This window comes from Eleutherodactylus coqui, chromosome 8 (assembly GCF_035609145.1).
Source record: "Eleutherodactylus coqui strain aEleCoq1 chromosome 8, aEleCoq1.hap1, whole genome shotgun sequence".
Taxonomy (NCBI): Eukaryota; Metazoa; Chordata; class Amphibia; order Anura; family Eleutherodactylidae; genus Eleutherodactylus; species Eleutherodactylus coqui.
The window spans coordinates 16023472-16043304 of NC_089844.1; the positions used below are offsets into that span (position 1 = coordinate 16023472).

Consider the following 19833-nt stretch of genomic DNA (forward strand, 5'->3'; position numbering starts at 1 on the left):
GGTAATGCAGAGGTATGACTCCTACAGACACTAAGCTAAAACAAATTAGCTTGGTGTCTGCAGGAGGGGTATAGCTGGTAGGAAGAACTAGCTTTTTCTGCTTATTGTCCACCTCCTAGTGGCAGTAGCTATACCTATGGTACAAACTGTGTCCCCCAATGACATGGACAAGAAAAACTTTTTAAAATTTTCTGTAAAAAGGTTTAGATGCCATGGTTAAGAGTGACTGTGGTATCTGCGAGGGTAAACAGAGGAGTGATTGTATGAGTTAGTCTTTATTGTTTCACTCCTTTTCTGGGCAAAAAGGACCCCCATAAGTGACAGAGAGCAAATAGGTGATTGATCGGGTATTATAGCACGAAAAAAAGTCCATGTCAACCTAAATCTTGGGAGAATCACAGATCTTCTCTGTTGACTGCTCGCCCGTCCCCCTCTCTGCTTTGTGCACGAAATGAAAAGTGAGAGGTGTAAATTCAGTATTCCCGACCCCACTTCAAGCAGATGTAGCTCCAGTTCTGTAAGGGCTGCCGACATGCTTTTGGTGTCATTTTAAAACCAAGAATCTTGCGTTGATAGAACCGGAGCTGTAGCCATTTGAAGTAGACCGTTCATTCAAAACTCTAAAGTCCTTTTCCTGGAGAATAGAGGTCGTCCTAAACCCCTATCATGCTTCCTCACATGGAAAATCCACAACATTTAGGCCTCATGTCCACGGGGAAAATCAGGCCCGCTACGGATTCTCCATGGAGAATCCATAGCGGGTCCCTCCTGCCTCGCGGACATGAGGCATTAAATCAGAATAAACTTACCTGCAGCAGACCGTGTGCGTCTTCCTTCCTTCGCGGCCGGATCTTCTTTCTTTGGCCCGGCGGATGTGCTCGGCACATCCGCCGGGCCGAAGAAAGAAGATCCTGCCGCAAAGGAAGGAAGATCTGCATCGCCCGGAGCAGGCGAGTTTAATTCAGGCGCAGGTCTCCTGCGGATCCGGACGGCTTCCATAGGCTTCAATAGAAGCCTGCGGGAGACCCGCACCTAAATGGAGCATGTCCATTTTTTTTCATGCTCCAGGATTTTTTAAATTCACTTTTATTGGCCATCCGCGGGTATTTATCTACCCGCGGGTGGTCAATACATCCCTATGGGGTGCGGATCCGCTGCGGATTTAAAATTTTCTTTTCCCCCGTGGACATGAGGCCTTACAGTTTAAGCTATGCGTATGAGATTTAACAAGTCTTATCCCCATGGTGCGGAAAAATTCCCTACAGTGCATCCCGCAACACAAAAACTGCGTCAAAATCTGTGGCTTTTTGCCGCAGAACCACACAAAATTTGCCGTGTCAGTTTGTCACATGTCACTTCTTGTTGCGGAAACGCTATTTTCCGCATCTGAAAGGTCAAATTCCATGTGCGAATCTGCGCCCTAATCAGTGGTTAAAAAGCAGCAGATTTTTACTAAGTTTTTGAGACAGAAATCGCCGTGGAAAATGTTGCAGCGAATTCCGTGTGAACATATCCTTAGACTGCAAGACCCTTTAAAAGTTTATGCTACAACTTTGACATTTAGGTCAGACAAACAATAATATGATGACGTTATTCTCTCGATTAGTAGGATTTCAGCCATATAAAACGGGTGTTTTTTAAAAATTTTTTACATGTCTTACTAGCAATAGATGGTAACAAATTTGGCAAAAATAATTAGTTCTTCATATTTTAAATCAAGGGGGCGGGGCTTAATTATTTTTTTTGCAGGACAGCTTGCAGTTTTTACTGGCATAATTGTGAGGCACATACTACTTTTGTCGCCTTCCTAATGGTGTTCATACAGAAGCATGAATCGCATAGTTATCTTCGTGTTAGGGCGCCTTCACACTTGCAATATCGCTGCGTTTTTTTAATGTGAATGTCAATGGGACTTTCTACTGTTAAAGTATCGCACAAAAATGGCGAGCTTGCGCCTTGTGATTTTTGTGCGATGTGTTTTTTTAACATTAGAAAGTCCTACTAACATCCGTGTTAAAAAAACGCAGCGATATCGCGATCGCAAGTGTGGAGGCGCCCTCAGTAGTTATGGATGCAGTGGTAAAAATGTATTTTTTTTTTTTCAGAAAAAGGCATTTTGTAGGGAAAAAATAAATAAATAAAGAATTATTTTTTGAATAGATTTTTTTCCTATAAAGGTCCCTTTACTCTTATCTACACCCGAATACACCCCCCTTTATTCCCGTCAGATTTTTGACCAAAAGATCGATCTGAAGGAACGACTAACAACAACAACGCACAAGGGCTTTAAAAAAAATTATTTATTTGGCCGAATAGTCTGATCCTCGGCCGAAAATAGAAGATGCACACATGTGGGTGACGTACATCGGACAGCACACGGACGGGATGCCTGTGTGCTGACTGATGAGAATGGCGCCCAAGATCCTAGGGTGCAACTTTTTATTTGTCAATGTGCATGAACCCTTATACTGTATTAGTTACACAAGGGGATTGCTTATATAATACAATGCATTACTTGGGTAGTGCAGCGTATAATGCTTGTCAGTTTACAATCGTCAGTCATTTATTACACCCTTCCTCAGGCACGGCCTAACAGGCATACAACCACAGCAGGCCTGGAGGCTTTTCTTAGGCTTCACGGCTGCTGTGGCAACCATCAGCACCCCACAATTATGAGGCAGGGGAGGAATGAACGAATCTACTAATTAGAAGCGGTCCCCATATCCTTCTGTAATATGGTGTAAATATACCGGTGGTCTGGCACTACCCGTTCACCATACCGTGCACTTACTTGTGCTGAGCCTGCACCCCGCACCTCTTCCCAGGATGGCCTTGCTGCAGAAGTCTCTGTCGTAGCTGAGCTTGTACCTAAACGTGCATTAGACAAACATTACAACATGGAATATACAATGAATCCCTAAGGCCTCATGTCCACGGGGAAAATCGGGCCCGCTACGGATTCTACATGTAGAATCTGCAGCGGGTCCCTCCTGCCCCGCGGACATGAGCGCTGAAAATAAGAATTTATAAGAATTTACCTATCCGTAGCGGGCGGAGAAGCTCTGCTCTTCCTCACGGCTGGATCTTCTTTTTCGGGCGGCGGATGAATTCCTCACGCCGGCGGCACGTCGCCGACGTGCCGCGCGCATGCGCCGGGCACATCTGCCGAGCCGAAGCAAGGGAGATGCGGCCGTGAGGAAGAGAAGACCTTCCCGGCCCGCTGCAGGTGAGTAAATTCTTTTAAATTCCTATTTTAGGTCTCCCGCGGATCCGGACAGCTTCCATAGGCTTCAATAGAAGCCCGCAGGAGCCGTCCCCACGGGAGACCCGCACGAAAATGGAGCATGGTCCAGATTTTTTCATGCTCCATTTTTTTTTAAATCACTTTTATTGACGATCCGCGGGTATTTATCTACCCGCGGGTGGTCAATGCATCCCTATGGGGTGCGGATCCGCGTGCAGGAGAAGAGTTAAAATCTGCTGCGGATTTTAATTCTTATTTTCCCCGTGGACATGAGGCCTAAGTCCTAACGAAAACTCTTGCCCAAAAATCACTAAGCCTCATGCACATGGGCACGCACGGATTCCACTGCTGAATCCCATAGCGGAATCCGCCCGTGCCCGCAGACATGGGTATTAAAAGACAGTTTCTTACCTCTCTGGGTCCAGCACGGCGGGAAAAAAAATTACATCCGTATGCTTTTAGCTGCTCTGTGGGCGCCCATCTCTCCCTATGGGCGGCGTGATTTGCTGATCTCCCACTCGGTTTCGCAAATCAAATCCACCCGTGTGACGAGGCCTAATTAGGACGTATTTATGTATCAAGGTCTTTGTGTTTTATTTAGAACGCTGCACGCGCAAGGCCCGGATTCCACACTTTAATGATGCGGCACTGTCAAACATTGCAGAAACCAAAAAAGTGGCAACAGGACTCAACATATATTTGTTATCTGGAATATACCATACTTCAGTCTATACTCTAACCAGGGTAAATAATGCAAGGCTCTTGGTATATAACTTGATCAAATCACATTGGCCCATCAACCAGCGTCGAGGTGACCGCGTTCTCAGATGGGTCCTAATTAGAGATGAGCGAACGTACTCGGATAGGCACTACTCGTCCGAGTAATGTGCCTTATCCGAGTACCGCTGTGCTCGTGCTCAAAGATTCGGGACGCGCTGCGGAGTGGGGAGCTGCAGGGGAGAGCGGGGAGGAACGGAGGGGAGATCTTTCTCTCCTTCTCTCCCGCCCGCTCTGCCCCGCTCCCCGCTGCGACTCACCTGTCAGCAGCGGAGCGCCCCGAATCTTTGAGCACGAGTACAGCGGTACTCGGATAAGGCACATTACTCGGACGAGTAGTGCCTATCCGAGTACGTTCGCTCATCTCTAGTCCTAATGCCAATAGTAGGTGGTTTGACCTCAACCTGGTCAAGATGGGTACCTACCTCTAAGAATGCTCCTCTCTTGGGACTAAGCCAAAAGTAAAACCATGGAAAGTAGGATACCATTTATATTGTCCAGTAGGAGGGGCAGAAGGTAAATGTGTGGGCGTGGCTTAACGTGCACCTGTAGATTTATATTGGGAAGTGCTGAATGTTTCTCCTTTTTTATTGTACGACAGTTAAAAGGTGTATCTGAGCAGAAGGCCTCTTTCACACAAGCGACAAAGTCGCGTGATTTTACAGCGCTGCGACAATGCTGCAAATCGCATGTATGTGTAGCCCACGCTTCCTACGGGTTCCTTCACATTTGCAATGTTCTGTAGGCTGCTACATTGCTACAAGTCAAAAATCTTGTGGGTTTAATGATATGCACGCAACCTGCAAGCTTTTGTGGCCCATGTTTTCCTATGGAGCCTTTCTCTCTGTTGCATCGCACGAAAAAGCGGTTTTTCGTGCGGTGCGATGCAACTTTGACAGTAGGAAATCCAACTGTCAAAGCCCTAAACTAGGCCTAGCTGCAGACGAAAACAAACACATCCATCACCTAGAAGCGCTATCCGGCTCTGGCCCGTCTTCTTCCCAATCCCCAGCAGTTGTCTTCAGCATATCTTCTGGCTGGGGATTGGAAAATCCCCTCCTCCAGGAAGCGTTGCCTCTGATTGGCTGGGGGTCGTAGATCAGTTAATCAGAGCCAGCACTTGATGAATCAATCACAGCCAATGAAAGGCTCTGATTGGCTAAGCTTCACAGAACTCAGCCAATCATAGGCAGCGCTTCCAGAAGAGATGCTGAAGACCAGTGACATGGACAAGATGCAGGGGAGCCAGAGAGCGCTTCTTAGGGAATGTATTCTTCCTTCCCCCCCCCCCCCCCCTCTTTGCAGCTAAGGCTTATTTTAGGGTAGGGCTTATAGTTCAAGCCCCACACTGAAAATCGTTGTGAGAAAATGCAGCGATATTGCACGGACCCCTGATGCGATATTCTCGCGGCGATATTGTGTCGCTTGTGTGAAACAGGCCTAAAAACGCACTCCGCAACTGCAGAAAATTAGCAGATTGAGCTTCTTGACACACAACCGAGACGGTCACCCATTTTCTCCATTGATTTGTTAGGGGTCAAAGGTCATGCGACTGATTGCATATAACCCCTTACATGGAACCGGTCACAAGGTTATACCCTTTTGAACCATTGGTAGCGCTATATTGGTCATTGATAACACTTCTTAGGGTGCTTTCAGTAAATGAAAGGCTGAAATAAACTGCGCGCCCGCAGCCGAATCCGAGGCGAAATCCAATGGTATTCTGCACCAATGGCGCTGTGTGTGAACGCACCACGGACCGGTTATTTCTACTAACCATAATCCAGGCATTCCTACAGAGCAGCACTTTCTAACACTGCTGCCCCGTATGGTAATTAGGTGGGCGTACCTGGACGGCTCCAGATGTCCGCCATCTCCTCTGTGAGCTTGCTCTATTCTTCACCGATATGTCAATCTTCCGCATAACTGGGTGTGACACTCGCATACTTGGTTTTGCCCGCTGCCGGGATTTCTGAACACAAATCGGGGCTTTTAAATGAATATGTTAGAATTAACAGTGGTGTTTAAAGGGTTAACAGTTCAAACAACTTTGGCGCTGATCATGGCTGTTGGGGGCAGGGGGGTCAGATGTCAAAGAAGGACGATACCTGACGTGTATGGAGTGGCCCCTGGGCCTGAAGGGGTTAAGAGGAGGTGCTGCAGTGCAAATGTGCAGCCGATTTCAAAATAAATGTGTTGACCTACCCCAAGACCTACCTGAGAAATGCATTGTCCAATAGGGAGCCTCTTCTCCGGATTCTTCCTTTTGCTCATGACATAAAAGAAACTAAAAGTGAGAAAAATAGAAGAGAAAATCTGTAACAATCATCATCTTCGCTGTAGTCTGTGAAACAAGACCGCCGCCAGCCGTCCGGCTGCCCGCAGAAACCATACAGGCCCGCCGCCAGCCGTCCGGCTGCCCGCAGAAACCATACAGGCCCACCGCTAGCCTGCCCACAGAAACCATACAGGCCCGCCGCCAGCCGTCCGGCTGCCCGCAGAAACCATACAGGCCCGCCGCCAGCCGTCCGGCTGCCCACAGAAACCATACAGGCCCGCAGCCAGCCGTCCGGCTGCCCACAGAAACCATACAGGCCCACCGCCACCCGTCCCGCTGCCCACAGAAACCATACAGGCCCGCCCCCGCCCATCCTGCTGCCTACAAAAAAAATTTAGGACTGTTGCCAAAGAAAAAAAAAACAAAAAAAAAACTAAATCTGCATACTCAATGCGCTGCTCGAATCCCGGGGGAGGTCGACTGGCGGTCTCCTGCCGTATATTGCAAGAATCCCTGCTGCAGCCTGTGATTGGCCGACTGGTCAGGTACACAATGAGCGACACGTGACCACGCAGCGACTTCTTTAGCGTTCTGAGTGGTGGGTTGCGGAGTCGAGCTCTGGAGGAGAAGTTCTCGCACACTCTAAAGTTATAGGGGGTATAGCGGGGGTCTCCCGCTACGGCCCAGGGGTCCCGAGTCCCCATCACTGCAGGGTCACGCCCCGCAGTGACATCAGACTGCATGGAGCGACAACAGCGCCGCGCTGCTCCGTTCACTTCAGCGGGAGGAACTCGCTGGGCGCTTGTACTCCGCGGTCCCACGTTCTGCGCAGGTTGCCAGGTAACAGTGGAGAAAAGTGCCGTCAGTTGGGCCTCATCATACGTGAGAAAACCGCGGGGAACACGGACATAAAAAATGTGCATGCGCCAAAACTGTGACCGCGGTCAGAGGCTGCTTTAAAGGAGATGTCCCGAGGCAGCAAGTGGGTCTATACACTTCTGTATGGCCATATTAATGCACTTTGTAATGTACATTGTGCATTAATTATGAGCCATACAGAAGTTATAAAAAGTTTTATACTTACCTGCTCCGTTGCTGGCGTCCTCGTCTCCATGGAGCCGACTAATTTTTGGCCTCCGATGGCCAAATTAGCCGCGCTTGCGCAGTCCGGGTCTTCAGCTTTCTTCTATGGAGCCGCTCGTGCCAGAGAGCGGCTCCGTGTAGCTCCGCCCCATCACGTGCCGATTCCAGCCAATCAGGAGGCTGGAATCGGCAGTGGACCGCACAGAAGAGCTGCGGTCCACGAAGGTAGAAGATCCCGGCGGCCATCTTCAGCGGTAAGTATTGAAGTCACCGGACCGCCGGGATTCAGGTAAGCGCTGTGCGGGTGGTTTTTTTAACCCCTGCATCGGGGTTGTCTCGCGCCGAACGGGGGGGGGGGGGGGGGTTAAAAAAAAAAAAAAACCGTTTCGGCGCGGGACAACCCCTTTAACACGCAGCGATTTATGGTTTGTACGCGCGGATAACGTCAGCGACCGGTTTATAAAGGCAGGTAAGTCACTCCCATCCCGGCGCAGCGAATACATGAACAATGGCGGTTCACACGCAACCATGCGCAATTATTGTTATGTCTACATGAAACGAACAAGAAGAGACCGCCGACTGCGGACCCCCGCGCTGAACCGGCACCATCACAGACACAGCCGACTGCGGACCCCCGGCTGAACGGGCACCATCACAGACACAGCCGACTCCTGACCCCCCGCTGAACCGGCACCATCACAGACACAGCCGACTCCGGACCCCCGCTGAACCGGCACCATCACAGACACAGCCGACTCCGGACCCCCGCTGAACCGGCACCATCACAGACACAGCCGACTCCGGACCCCCGCTGAACAGGCACCATCACAGACACAGCCGACTCCGGACCCCCGCTGAACAGGCACCATCACAGACACAGCCGACTCCGGACCCCCGCTGAACAGGCACCATCACAGACACAGCCGACTCCGGACCCCCGCTGAACAGGCACCATCACAGACACAGCCGACTCCGGACCCCCGCTGAACAGGCACCATCACAGACACAGCCGACTCCGGACCCCCCGCTGAACCGCCACCTTCACAGACACAGCCGACTCCGGACCCCCCGCTGAACCGGCACCATCACAGACACAGCCGACCCTGGACCCCCCGCTGAACCGCCACCTTCACAGACACAGCCAACTCCTGACCCCCCGCTGAACCGCCACCTTCACAGACACAGCCGACTCCTGACCCCCCGCTGAACCGCCACCTTCACAGACACAGCCGACTCCTGACCCCCGCTGAACCGGCACCATCACAGACACAGCCGACTGCGGACCCCCGGCTGAACCGGCACCATCACAGACACAGCCGACTGCGGACCCCCGGCTGAACCGGCACCATCACAGACACAGCCGACTGCGGACCCCCGGCTGAACCGGCACCATCACAGACACAGCCGACTGCGGACCCCCCGCTGAACCGGCACCATCACAGACACAGCCGACTCCGGACCCCCCGCTGAACCGGCACCATCACAGACACAGCCGACTGCGGACCCCCGCTGAACCGGCACCATCACAGACACAGCCGACTCCGGACCCCCCGCTGAACCGGCACCATCACAGACACAGCCGACTGCGGACCCCCGCTGAACCGGCACCATCACAGACACAGCCGACTGCGGACCCCCCGCTGAACCGACACCATCACAGACACAGCCGACTGCGGACCCCCCGCTGAACCGGCACCATCACAGACACAGCCGACTCCGGACCCCCGCTGAACAGGCACCATCACAGACACAGCCGACTCCGGACCCCCCGCTGAACCGGCACCATCACAGACACAGCCGACTGCGGACCCCCCGCTGAACCGGCACCATCACAGACACAGCCGACTGCGGACCCCCCGCTGAACCGGCACCATCACAGACACAGCCGACTCCGGACCCCCCGCTGAACCGGCACCATCACAGACACAGCCGACTGCGGACCCCCGCTGAACCGGCACCATCACAGACACAGCCGACTGCGGACCCCCCGCTGAACCGGCACCATCACAGACACAGCCGACTGCGGACCCCCCGCTGAACCGGCACCATCACAGACACAGCCGACTCCGGACCCCCCGCTGAACCAGCACCATCACAGACACAGCCGACTGCGGACCCCCCGCTGAACCGGCACCTTCACATGGCTGACTCACCACAGGAGGGGCCCGAATAGACGGTATATCCCCTCCGTGACAACAACTACCCGCACTCACTGACTACCGCCGTCCTGTCAGAAGCTCCCGCGCTGCTCAGCTCCCACCATGTGACCACAACTCGTTCCGACTCCGCCCCCTACACCCGTCACCCTGGCAACCGTGAATGGGCTACTTCCGGCATGCCGTCACCTCCGGGATCTCCTCGGCGCGGTGCCTTGTGGGTCCCCGCCTCCTCCGCCCTGGCCCGGACATGCGCAGTTGAAAAACTCCCATCTTTCTCCTAAGGATCCCGAGAAGCAAGAGCTGGCCGGGGAGCCGGAGCGGGGGAGCCGCGGGCCGTCGTCTTCAGTCCGGGGCTGCGGGGGGACGAGGGAGCGCTGCCCTCCGCCTCCCAGCTAGATGTGGGTCGGGCTGACCCGCGGGGGAGGGGGGAGCGCTCGCCGGGCCTGGGCCGCACACTGAGAGGGACAGCAGCCCCCCCGGAGCCGCAGGAGCCCCCCGAGCGCGGCAGGAGGCCGCACCACCGGCGCCGGTAAGTGGGCTCAGGAGGGCGCTGCTCTGCGGAGGGGAGAGAGGGGGTGACAGGGCAGCGGGCGCCGGCAGGGCAACGATGGGGGAGATGGGGCAGGTGAGGGGCAGCAGTCAGTCTGTGGGGGCACTGATGGGGCAGGTGAGGGGCAGCAGTCAGTCTGTAGGCGCAGTGGGGGCACTGATGGGGCAGCTGAGGGGCAGCAGTCAGTCTGTAGGTGCTGTGGGGGCACTGATGGGGCAGCTGAGGGGCAGCAGTCAGTCTGTAGGTGCTGTGGGGGCACTGATGGGGCAGCTGAGGGGCAGCAGTCAGTCTGTAGGTGCTGTGGGGGCACTGATCGGGCAGCTGAGGGGCAGCAGTCAGTCTGTAGGTGCAGTGGGGGCACTGAAGGGGCAGCAGTCAGTCTGTAGGTGCTGTGGGGGCACTGATGGGGCAGCTGAGGGGCAGCAGTCAGTCTGTAGGTGCTGTGAGGGCACTGAAGGGACAAGTGAGGGGTGTCAAGGGGCAGCAGTCAGTCTGGGGGTAGAGCAGCGGAAGGGGCATGTCAGGAGACAAGTTTGTGACGGGCATCTGATGGGCACTGGTGGGGGGATGAGGCCTGAGACGGGGCATTGATGGGCACAGTCTGTACACTCCGTGAGGGCACTGATGGGGTCGGGGGCATGTGACAGGCACTTGTGCGGGGTGGGACACACAAGAGGTGCCGGTCAGGTGACGGGTACGCGAGGGGCAGCGGTCAGCTGCTGGGTTATGTAGATGGCAGTGATTGGGGGCGCTGATTGGACAGATATGGGGTTTCAGGGCACGGGAAAGCTGCTGATCCAGTGAGGGCCTGGTGAGGGGCATTATCTGAGTGAGGGGCACGTGAATGTGAGTACATTGGGCAGAAGGCATTTGTGTAGCTGCTGAATGTTTAACGGGCATGTGGCGTCCAGTGACTGTGGGGGTCCGCAGGCCTGGTGACTGTGGTGTGGGTGGAGGAGCCCCCGGAGGTCAGGAAGCGATGGTTGGCATGTAGCGACATAAGCCTGGGGACAGCCCGCTCGCTGCTCCTCGGGCTGATGGCGCATTACTGGCATTGAGCTGACGCATCTTGCTGTCTGGCGACGGGCTCGCTGTGATGGGGGTCCAGTATCTTCGTAAGTTGGAAGAAGACGGTCGTTGCGGCTTGGAGTAGGGCTCGGTGTCTGCGGGCCGTGAATGATCCCGCGTTGTAGGCAGCTGTGGGCACGTTACGAGGTACCTGTGTGCAGACCGCGCCGCCATGTAGTCGTTGGTGTCGGCGCTCTTCCGCCTCGCTGCGCCGACTGTGAAGCTATTTTAATGCATCGTGTAGTTGGCGACGGCGGATTTATCTGCCGTTTATAGTTTTCTCTAGAGGTGAAGGCGCTGGTTGTCCGCTGTACGTTGCTGCGTAGCCGGAGGACTTGTCTATCATACCTGTAGGACAGCCGGGCCTACATGGGCATTCTGGGAGTTGTAGTCTTACCGTCCAGCCACTATTATAAAGTGATCCCATAATCCATTAAGAGCCCAGTGCCGTAAATATACGGTGCGGGATTAAAGCTCCTGCGATCTAGCAGGCCAAGTCATCGGGTGTCGGACACAGCCAAGGACCCAGAGGAGAAGCAGTGTGTAACGGCTTCTGTCTCCTCCTTTATAGGCTACATAGTGAGGACTCGGTGAGAATGCAGGAAGCGGCGCTGATGTTTCCTGCACAGGACCCGGCGATCATGTCATCGCCAGCGAGCCCCGGCATGTCAGAGCTGCAGGGTCCTAGCAGACCCCCGACCTGGGACGACTGTCACACCAGGGGATGTTTCCCCTGTAACTGGGGCTCCTATGGATGCGGCTCCTACAGAAGCTCCAGCTACAGGGGAAACTGCAAAATAAAAAAAACATGGAGGCCTTATATGATGTCACGGGGGGGGGGGGGGGGGGGTACAAAAATAAATGGGAAAAAAACAGAATAAAATAAAAAAACGACCCACGCCGATGCGAGCTGAATCATCACCGTATCCTCCCTGTGATCCAAGATTATCCAAGCTACGGTATATACCAGAATGGCGCCGCAGTCCTGGACTGTAACTTTATATATATTTTGTCCTCACTTCCTGTAATAAAATACAGATTAAAAAATCGGTGAAAACAAAATATTATCCTTAAACGGGTGAAAATATAAATGCTGCAGAGATAGCGGTCGGGAAAACAGTCTTTGGGGGTTTAATTAAAGGGGTCCTGACGCCCCGTCCGCAGCGGGTGTCCGGGGGGGCCGCGCTCGTTCACTGCTTACATTTCTGTTTTGAACGGATCTGATTTAAAAAAATGGAACAAAGAGCAAAAAGGAAGAACGGCGATCGATCGTAGGTGGCTTCAAAAGAGGAGCGTGCCTGTCGGCCGTCTCCATTCACAGCGGTTGTTAAGGGATCCATTTTTTTATTCTTTTGGTAAATGGAACCAAACTGGAGCTTTTCTGATTGACTATAAGGAAAATCGCAGCTGGTCCGTGCGATATCACTGCGCCTTCTCACGGCAATACCGTGACTTTTAGCACCACATGCGAGGATTTGGGGGTGGGGGTGAGTGCTTGAAATATAAGCCCTAACTGCAGAAAAAACCCGTATACTTCACCTAGAGGCGCTGTCCATGGCTCCGCTGCAGCTTCCTCCCATCCCCAGTACTGGTCTTCTTCATCTCTTATTCTGACTGGGGATTGAAAAATCCCCGCCTCCTGGAAGCAGTGGCTGTGATTGGCTGACGCTTAGGTACTCAGAGACAGCACTCAATGAATGGCTGTGATTGGCTAAGCGTCAGCCAATCAGAGGCAGCACTTCCAGGAGGCGGGGATTTTTCAATCCATGGCCAGAAGAGATAAAGGAGAATAGTGCTGGGGACCCGGGGAGAAGATGGTGCCGGGCTGACAGCACTTCTAGGTGATGTATACTGGTCTTTTTATTTCTCCCTGCAGCCAGGGCTTAGATTTGGCTTTGACAGTTGGATTTCCTCCTGTCATAGTTCCATCGTACCGCACGAAAATCGCGTTTTCAGGCGATGCAACAGAGAGGAAGGCTCCATAGGGAAACATGGACTACAAAACCTTATGCGTCGCGGGCAGATCGCCGGATCAGGGAGGTTTATGTGTCGGGTTGTTGCATGCTACAAAACATCGCAGGTTTGACGGAACCTGTAGTAAAGCACGGGCTTCACATACATGCGATTTGTAGCATTGTCGCAACGCGTGAACGAGGCCTAAAGCTTTAAAAAAGGTAAGCCCTGAAGGCCCAGGATGTACCTTTACATCATGGAGGCTCGTGGTTTGTATGATCCCGCTCCGTACAATGTGGGTTTCTCACAGTTGACACCTGCAATTAGCATTCACGCTAATTAACACTTGAAATGTCACGGTAAATTCTGACAGCGACATTTAACTGCATCGATCGGAGTGCGAGGGGCCCAATCGACAACCCCCCCCCCCCCCCCCGCAGCCATGATGAGGTGCCATTCAGTTGCCATGGTAGCTGGGGACGTTCTGAAGGACCCCTTGTAGAAGACCTATTAAGCCATGCCTGTGGTATAATGCAATACTGTGGGTATTGCATTATACTGCAGCAACGATCAAACGATCACAAGTTCAAGTCCCTTATGGGGGTTAAAAAACAGTTTAAAATAGTTTTATTAATAAATAAAAGGTAATACGTTTAACAGAAAACTTTTCCTATATTTATGATAAAAAAATCTAAATAAAATAAACCCCGTTGGGTGTCGCTGCGTAACGGTCCGATCTGCCGGAGCAGCACCTTATCTGGCGCTGTGACCGCCGTCAGAAAGAAACGTACAACATCACAATTGTGCCGTTTGTTTGGTCACAAGCTGTAAAGCCTTCATCCTCGGCGATGGGGTAGGTGGCGGCCACTCACCTCTCTACCTACCTGCAGGATTGCTGGTAACTTGTGGCCGAGTGGGAAAGATCTCGGCGCCGGAAGCGTCACGCTGAGATCACCAAGGTGAGGGCGGAGGATGTTTTCTGCTGTCGGGGCATGCTGTCGGGGCATGCTGGGAGTTGTAGTTCTCAATATAAGCACTATGTGCTGCAGGATCCCTGAATCTGCCTCAGCGTGGTGAAGGATGGTCTCATACGTGCGAGTGCGATATTGGGTTGTGAAACTCGGACCGGTACCGCGCTCGCGAACATGCAATGTCCCTGCGGATGCCAGGCGGTTTTGTGTTAAAACCGCGCCAATCACTTCAGGGAGCCAGCGTTCCTCCGTCACGGCAGTCAATCACGGAGTGTTCGCCATCTCATCTCACTCGCGGGCACCGCGCTTGCTTTCCCAGCCCCATTGAAAACAGTGGGCGATGCGAGGCTTACGGAGGGACCGCCCAAAGATGGGACATGAGCGATGCAGAAAAAAATCATGTTGGATCCCATTTAGAAAGGACAGGGTTATTATTTGTTCGTCCCGCAACGCACAAATCTCGCGCAGTTTTCTCATCCATACGAAAGCGGCTGAAGGCGCACGGCTTATTACTAGTCCGTGCGCTGTCCTAGTCTACAGCTGACCGCTCACGGACCTGAAGAAGTCCCAATTCACACGGGAGGTTTTTTTTCCAGGTCTCGTGAGACATAAAGCGCGGTCCGCGCCATTCTGATCCGTATTGCTGGTTAAACCATTGAAGATGCAGAAGAAATTCGTCCAGCACTCAGAGCTGCAGCGTTCGCACCGTTGACCTTTTGGGGTTTATTCACATGTTGCAGATTTTGTCTCCTCATCTGAAGGAGCGAAACGTGCAATAAAAATCCGCAGTATAAATTTACGCGCCGGCGCCATGGGACTTCCATCCGCAGTATAAATTTACGCGCCGGCGCCATGGGACTTCCATCCGCAGTATGTCCGCTCTAGCAGTGGATTTGGTACAGAAAAACTGTTGGCTCACTGCCGAAAACTTCATTGGAGGCGACAATAACGGCAGCGAATCCATAGCTGCAGAGCATTCACCGCTGTAAACATGGCCGACTGCGGGCGCTTCTTCGACCTGGGCTGTGTGAAATTCACAAAAATGTTTAATCGGGCCCGTGGGTTGGGCCGTAGGGGGCTTGGGGGGGCCTGGATTATTGGTCGTCTTTAGAGCGGTAATTTCACCCAGCGCAGATTTTACGGCTCACAATATATCAGACTTGCAGCAGTTTCTGTGGACGGCGACTTCTGAGCGTTCTGTGTGATGCGTCGCTGCGTCCGTGACGGTGTTTTATGTTGCGCCTCAATGGGGTTTAAAGGGAACCTGTCGCCTCCTACAGGACCGTAATAGGTAGTGTGCTGTTAGGGCAGGTGACGGGGAGCCCGGTGATGGCATTTGTATACTCGGCCGCTTCTTGGTGCCTGCCTGCTGAATATCTGACTTTTCCTACGCGGCCCCCATAGACGTGTACAGCGGAGCGCCCGCACAGGCATCTGAGAAGAGTCGGCTTTTCGGCGCACGGACTTCAGCGGTGGGAAACGGGGAGTATTAAAAAAAACCACAGCGGCGGCTCCGTGAGTTAGTCTGTGGGGCTCGAGGTGATGGGTTCTCTTTAGGAACGGCCCGTTGGGGTTCTGCTCCTCCTGGTCCTCTGAGCTTCCAGCACGTTCCGTCCTCCTGTCTGGTGTTGGCAAGTGCCGTAAGCAGCGCTACTCGTCTTTACAAATGATTGGGACCCCTTCAGGGTTGCCGTCGGGTCCCTCTGCAGGCAGCACCGGGTACTGGCGGGATGCTGACCTCAGCAATCTGTTACTTTGGGCTGATGTTCCTGTCCAGGTATGTCGCCCATTATAGCCTGCGTGTCCTGTTTGGTTCCCGGACCGTATGGGACGTACCACGTCCGTGGGTATTGGGTAGCGGCAGACCTGTTACAGGTGGATGGAGCGGTGCTGTGATGTACAACTGCCTCGCCTTTATATTTCCTCACTTTTTTTTTTTTTCATCCCTCCCTCACCTGAATGCCTGTTACACTTTGAGGGTCTCCTCTGTGTATTCCAGAGGCTTTCCTGCAGTTTAGCCCCCTGTCTGATGCTTATCAGCTACCATCTTGAGAGGTTTTTTTTTACTGAGTTTCACATCTATCCCATGATGCATCAGCACAGCAATACCTGAGGTTATACCATTTCTGCCTGCTGAGGACAGGTTAATTATCTTTACCTTGTATATTCTCCTAAATAAGCTACAGCCCATAAGTATCCAGTCAGGAAGATGAGCTGTGATCTCCTTTATTACACATGTGTGACAGGAGCTGTGTGATTATTATCAATAACTCTTAGGCCGGCTGCACAAGGCCGTGAAGGCCCTAACAAGAGTGTCTGTATCCTCCTCAATTTCTGTGGTAGATCCATGTAACCGCATCACACAGACTGAGAAACTGACTAGAAACTGAACACATAACCCCAAGCAGATCAGCTGGTCAGAACGAAACATCTCATGACCATCTGAGGAGGAAGAGGCTGAGAGTCTTGGATAGAAAGAACTAACTAAGATAACACTGTCTGACTTGTGTATCTACTGGAGGGAGCGCTGCATAATGAACTCATTTTTTCCCCCCACTAGAGTGGAAACTTGGCCTGCAATACCAAGCCTGGCCACTGCAATGGGAACGGAGCTGTCTGCTTCATGCAGACATTAACTCAGTGTATAAGTGCAGCACCCAGAGAACAGCTGATCAGTGGGGGTCCCGGGTGGTGAACCCCACAAATCTACTATTGATGGCCAATCCGGAGGATATTGTTACAACTGGCCCACTGATACTTTGCCCCAGGGGTATTAATGCTGCCATACCTTGTGATGAGTCTCTCTTGCTGCCCTGATCACAGGTGAGCATTTCCTATATCATCCGGCGGTCCGGAGTCTGATGCTCCAGGACTTTGCCGGCCCTCAGCTAGTTATTCAGTACCCTGGAAGTTAGCAGTACCGTCTGATAATCCGGCATGCGTTTTATTGATTTAAAGAAATGGCGGACTGCTGGGTGGATATAACGAGCGGTTTCGTACATTATATACATGTGGGGAGTAATTTAGACTGGTGTATAAAATGTCAAAGGCAGATCCGGAGTGAGGGGTGATAAGTTTGGGAGGTGAGTGCCACGTATTCTACTGGATGTGTCTGCCGATCCGCTCGCCAGCTATGAGGTCACGGGGGTGCTGCTGGTCCGACTGTGAGGTCACAGGGGTGCTGCTGGTCCGACTGTACCTTCCGTCTGCTGTGAGGTCACGGGTGCTGCTGGTCCGACTGTACCTTCCGTCTGCTGTGAGGTCACAGGGGTGTCGGCTATAATTCACGCCACATTCTGTTGTAAATTACAGTGAATGTGAGGGCACGCCCCTTCTGTGAAGCCACACCCCTTTGAGGTCCCACCCACTTGTAGTAAAGGGCTGAAAAAAGGCACAAATTTTGCTTGTACAAAAATGTGCAACTTTTTAATGGCAGGAAACATGCATTTAACCCCAAACCTGTGAGTGCAGTTACTGGTCAACGAGCCGCATCACATGACCCGAACGGATTGTTATCCACTGGAAGTAAATGAATGGAGGTTACAAGTGCATGACAGCAAGCAGAGATGGTGAACCGATACAGAAAGTAGATTGGAAAAATTGTTACCTATCCTGCATTGACTTAGTACCCGCGCCGGGCCTGAGCCCCCCGAGGATGCCGTTTGCTTTTTTTTCGGCTCTCCCGCCTCATGCACTGCGACACGGCTGACATCTGTGTTGTGGGTTAGTACCATTACGATGAGAACCAAATTTACGCTTTTTGTTGTTGTGGTTTTTTTTGTTTTTTCTACTACTTTAAAAATAAAAGTCTTCCTTTTTCTGCCCACCATAACTTTATTTCTTCGTGGAGACCGGTGACTACAAGAAAAGTGCAGTTTTGGAGAAAATGTTTTTTTTCTGACAGTGTTCGCCGTGTGGGATAAATGCTTTATTTTGATACATCAGAATTTTAAAGGGTTTGTCCAGTTGTAGACTGATAGATTATTTTAAGGTAAGCCATCAGTAGTAGATCAGTGGAAGTCTTCCACCCTCCCTGATTATGCAGGCTCGTGTAATTTGTGCGCTGCACAGATTTTTGCAAGTAGCAGACAGCTCCGTTCCCACTGCAGTGGCTAGGCTTGGTATTACAGGCATTAAAGTGAATGAGAACTTTGCCTGCAATAGCAAGCCTGGCCACTGCAGTGGGAATGGATCTGTCTGCTTCCTGCAGCAATCTGCTCAGTGCACAGGCACATTGGCCAGGTAGCAGACCCTCACCGATTTACTATTGACAGGCCATCAATGGTTTACAAGTGGACAACCCCTTTAAGGATGTGGTTGTACCAAAAAAGTGTTTTAATTAATAAAAGTGGCTATACTTGCCCATCCCCTCTTCAGCGGTTCTCCCGGCCTTTGTTGGCAAGCAGCTACTAGCTGGCGGCTGTTGCCGATCAGAGGTCATAGTGGTCACATGTGTTTCTCATGGCGGCACTGCTCAGGTGCTGGGAGCCATGCTGCCAGGAGCTCGATCCCCATGTCCTCCGGCTGCAGCAGTCAGGTAGTAGCGGTTTGTAGACCAGTAGGACCGCGGGGGGTGACTGAATGCTGCTTTTATTAGTTAAACACGTTTGCAGCTACTTTTCGAAAACGTTTCACACTTGAAAAACCCCTTTAAAAGGAACCCGTCAGCAATTTGGGGCCGCTTCAACCAGCGGCAATTGGAGAATAAAAAGTAGAGCGCAATTTTCAGCTTTGCTTGCTGCAGCGCCAAATGTGTTATAATGGACTCTTAATACTTCCTGCGCCCTGCTCATCCCACCCAAACGGGCTCTGCCGCCGCCAGTGAGCTCCGGCAATCAGCCATTCTCTCTGAGTCATGGAGATGATGTCTCCGTCATCCAGAGTCTCCTGAAGATGTCAGATGTGCCGCTCGACTGCGGACCGGAGCGTGGGCAGAAGAGCCAATCTGTTCTACCCACAATAGGGCTAAATGGCCTGTGCGTGGCTTGGTCTGTGCCTGTGCGTGGCTTGGTCTGTGCCTGTGCGTGGCTCGGCCTATGGTTACATGATGCGGACAGGTCTGTGCGTCATCTTGCTCATGGGGAGAGGCCGGGTTATGGTGTGTCATGCGGGGATTGGGTGCGGTATGGGGACATCCGGGGTTGTATTGTGCTTTATTTTTATTCTTCAGCTGCCATTGGTTGGAACTGCTGATGGTTTCCCTCCAGCGTGCGCGCCACTTCTATTATTATTTTTTTTTTTTTCAGTTCTAACAGCGTCATTTAATTCCTCGAGTCTGTTATAGGGGGGTCCCAAACCGCCTTTCCGCATGAGATTGTAAGTTGACGTCCCCTGCGGGCATGAAAAAACTGAAATGTAAAAATAAGTTTAGAAAAAAAAAAACTTACTAGAAACAATAAAAAGTAGTAAAAGTTTAAATAAATAAACCCTTTTGCCATCTTTACACTCCTGCATGCAGTTCCATCTCAGGCAGATATACAAATACAGGGAAATCCCGCAGCGCTGACTGCCTCTGTGGCGGTGGCCTTACAACGGCGTCCGTCGCCTCTAGGCCAGCTTATATACACCTTTCTCTTTTTTGCGGGACTCGTTGCAGGTTTAAATATTGTAGCCACCCCATCCCAAATTCTTCCTCATCTGGGTCTAACACCCTGTACTTTACATGGCGGAGGCCCGGAGGACGGACTGCTGGCAACACAAGGCTGTGGGGGTGTATGCTTTATTGGTGAACATGCTAAACTCACGGGGGC

The 19833-nt window shown here is 52.2% G+C and overlaps 2 protein-coding genes across 3 annotated transcripts in view; one reads left to right on the forward strand and one right to left on the reverse strand.

Moving 5' to 3' along the window:
- Positions 1-9683, reverse strand: part of ORC4 (origin recognition complex subunit 4) — a 42933-nt gene extending 33250 nt beyond the window's left edge. The window contains exons 1-3 of one of the 2 annotated variants that reach the window (XM_066575185.1): positions 9596-9683; positions 6239-6308; positions 2792-2868 (exon numbers count right to left, since the gene is read on the reverse strand). In XM_066575185.1, the coding sequence (XP_066431282.1) occupies positions 2792-2868; positions 6239-6295 (134 nt within the window). In that variant the 5' untranslated portion in view covers positions 6296-6308; positions 9596-9683. Of the gene's footprint in view, positions 1-2791; positions 2869-6238; positions 6309-9535 lie in introns of both variants that reach the window. The other variant, XM_066575186.1, reaches the window with a different exon arrangement.
- A 183-nt stretch (positions 9684-9866) lies between these two features.
- MBD5 (methyl-CpG binding domain protein 5) overlaps positions 9867-19833 on the forward strand; it is a 67058-nt gene continuing 57091 nt past the window's right edge. The window contains exon 1 of the mRNA XM_066575187.1: positions 9867-10070. The gene's annotated coding sequence lies outside the window, so the exon portion shown is untranslated. The remainder of the gene's footprint in view (positions 10071-19833) is intronic.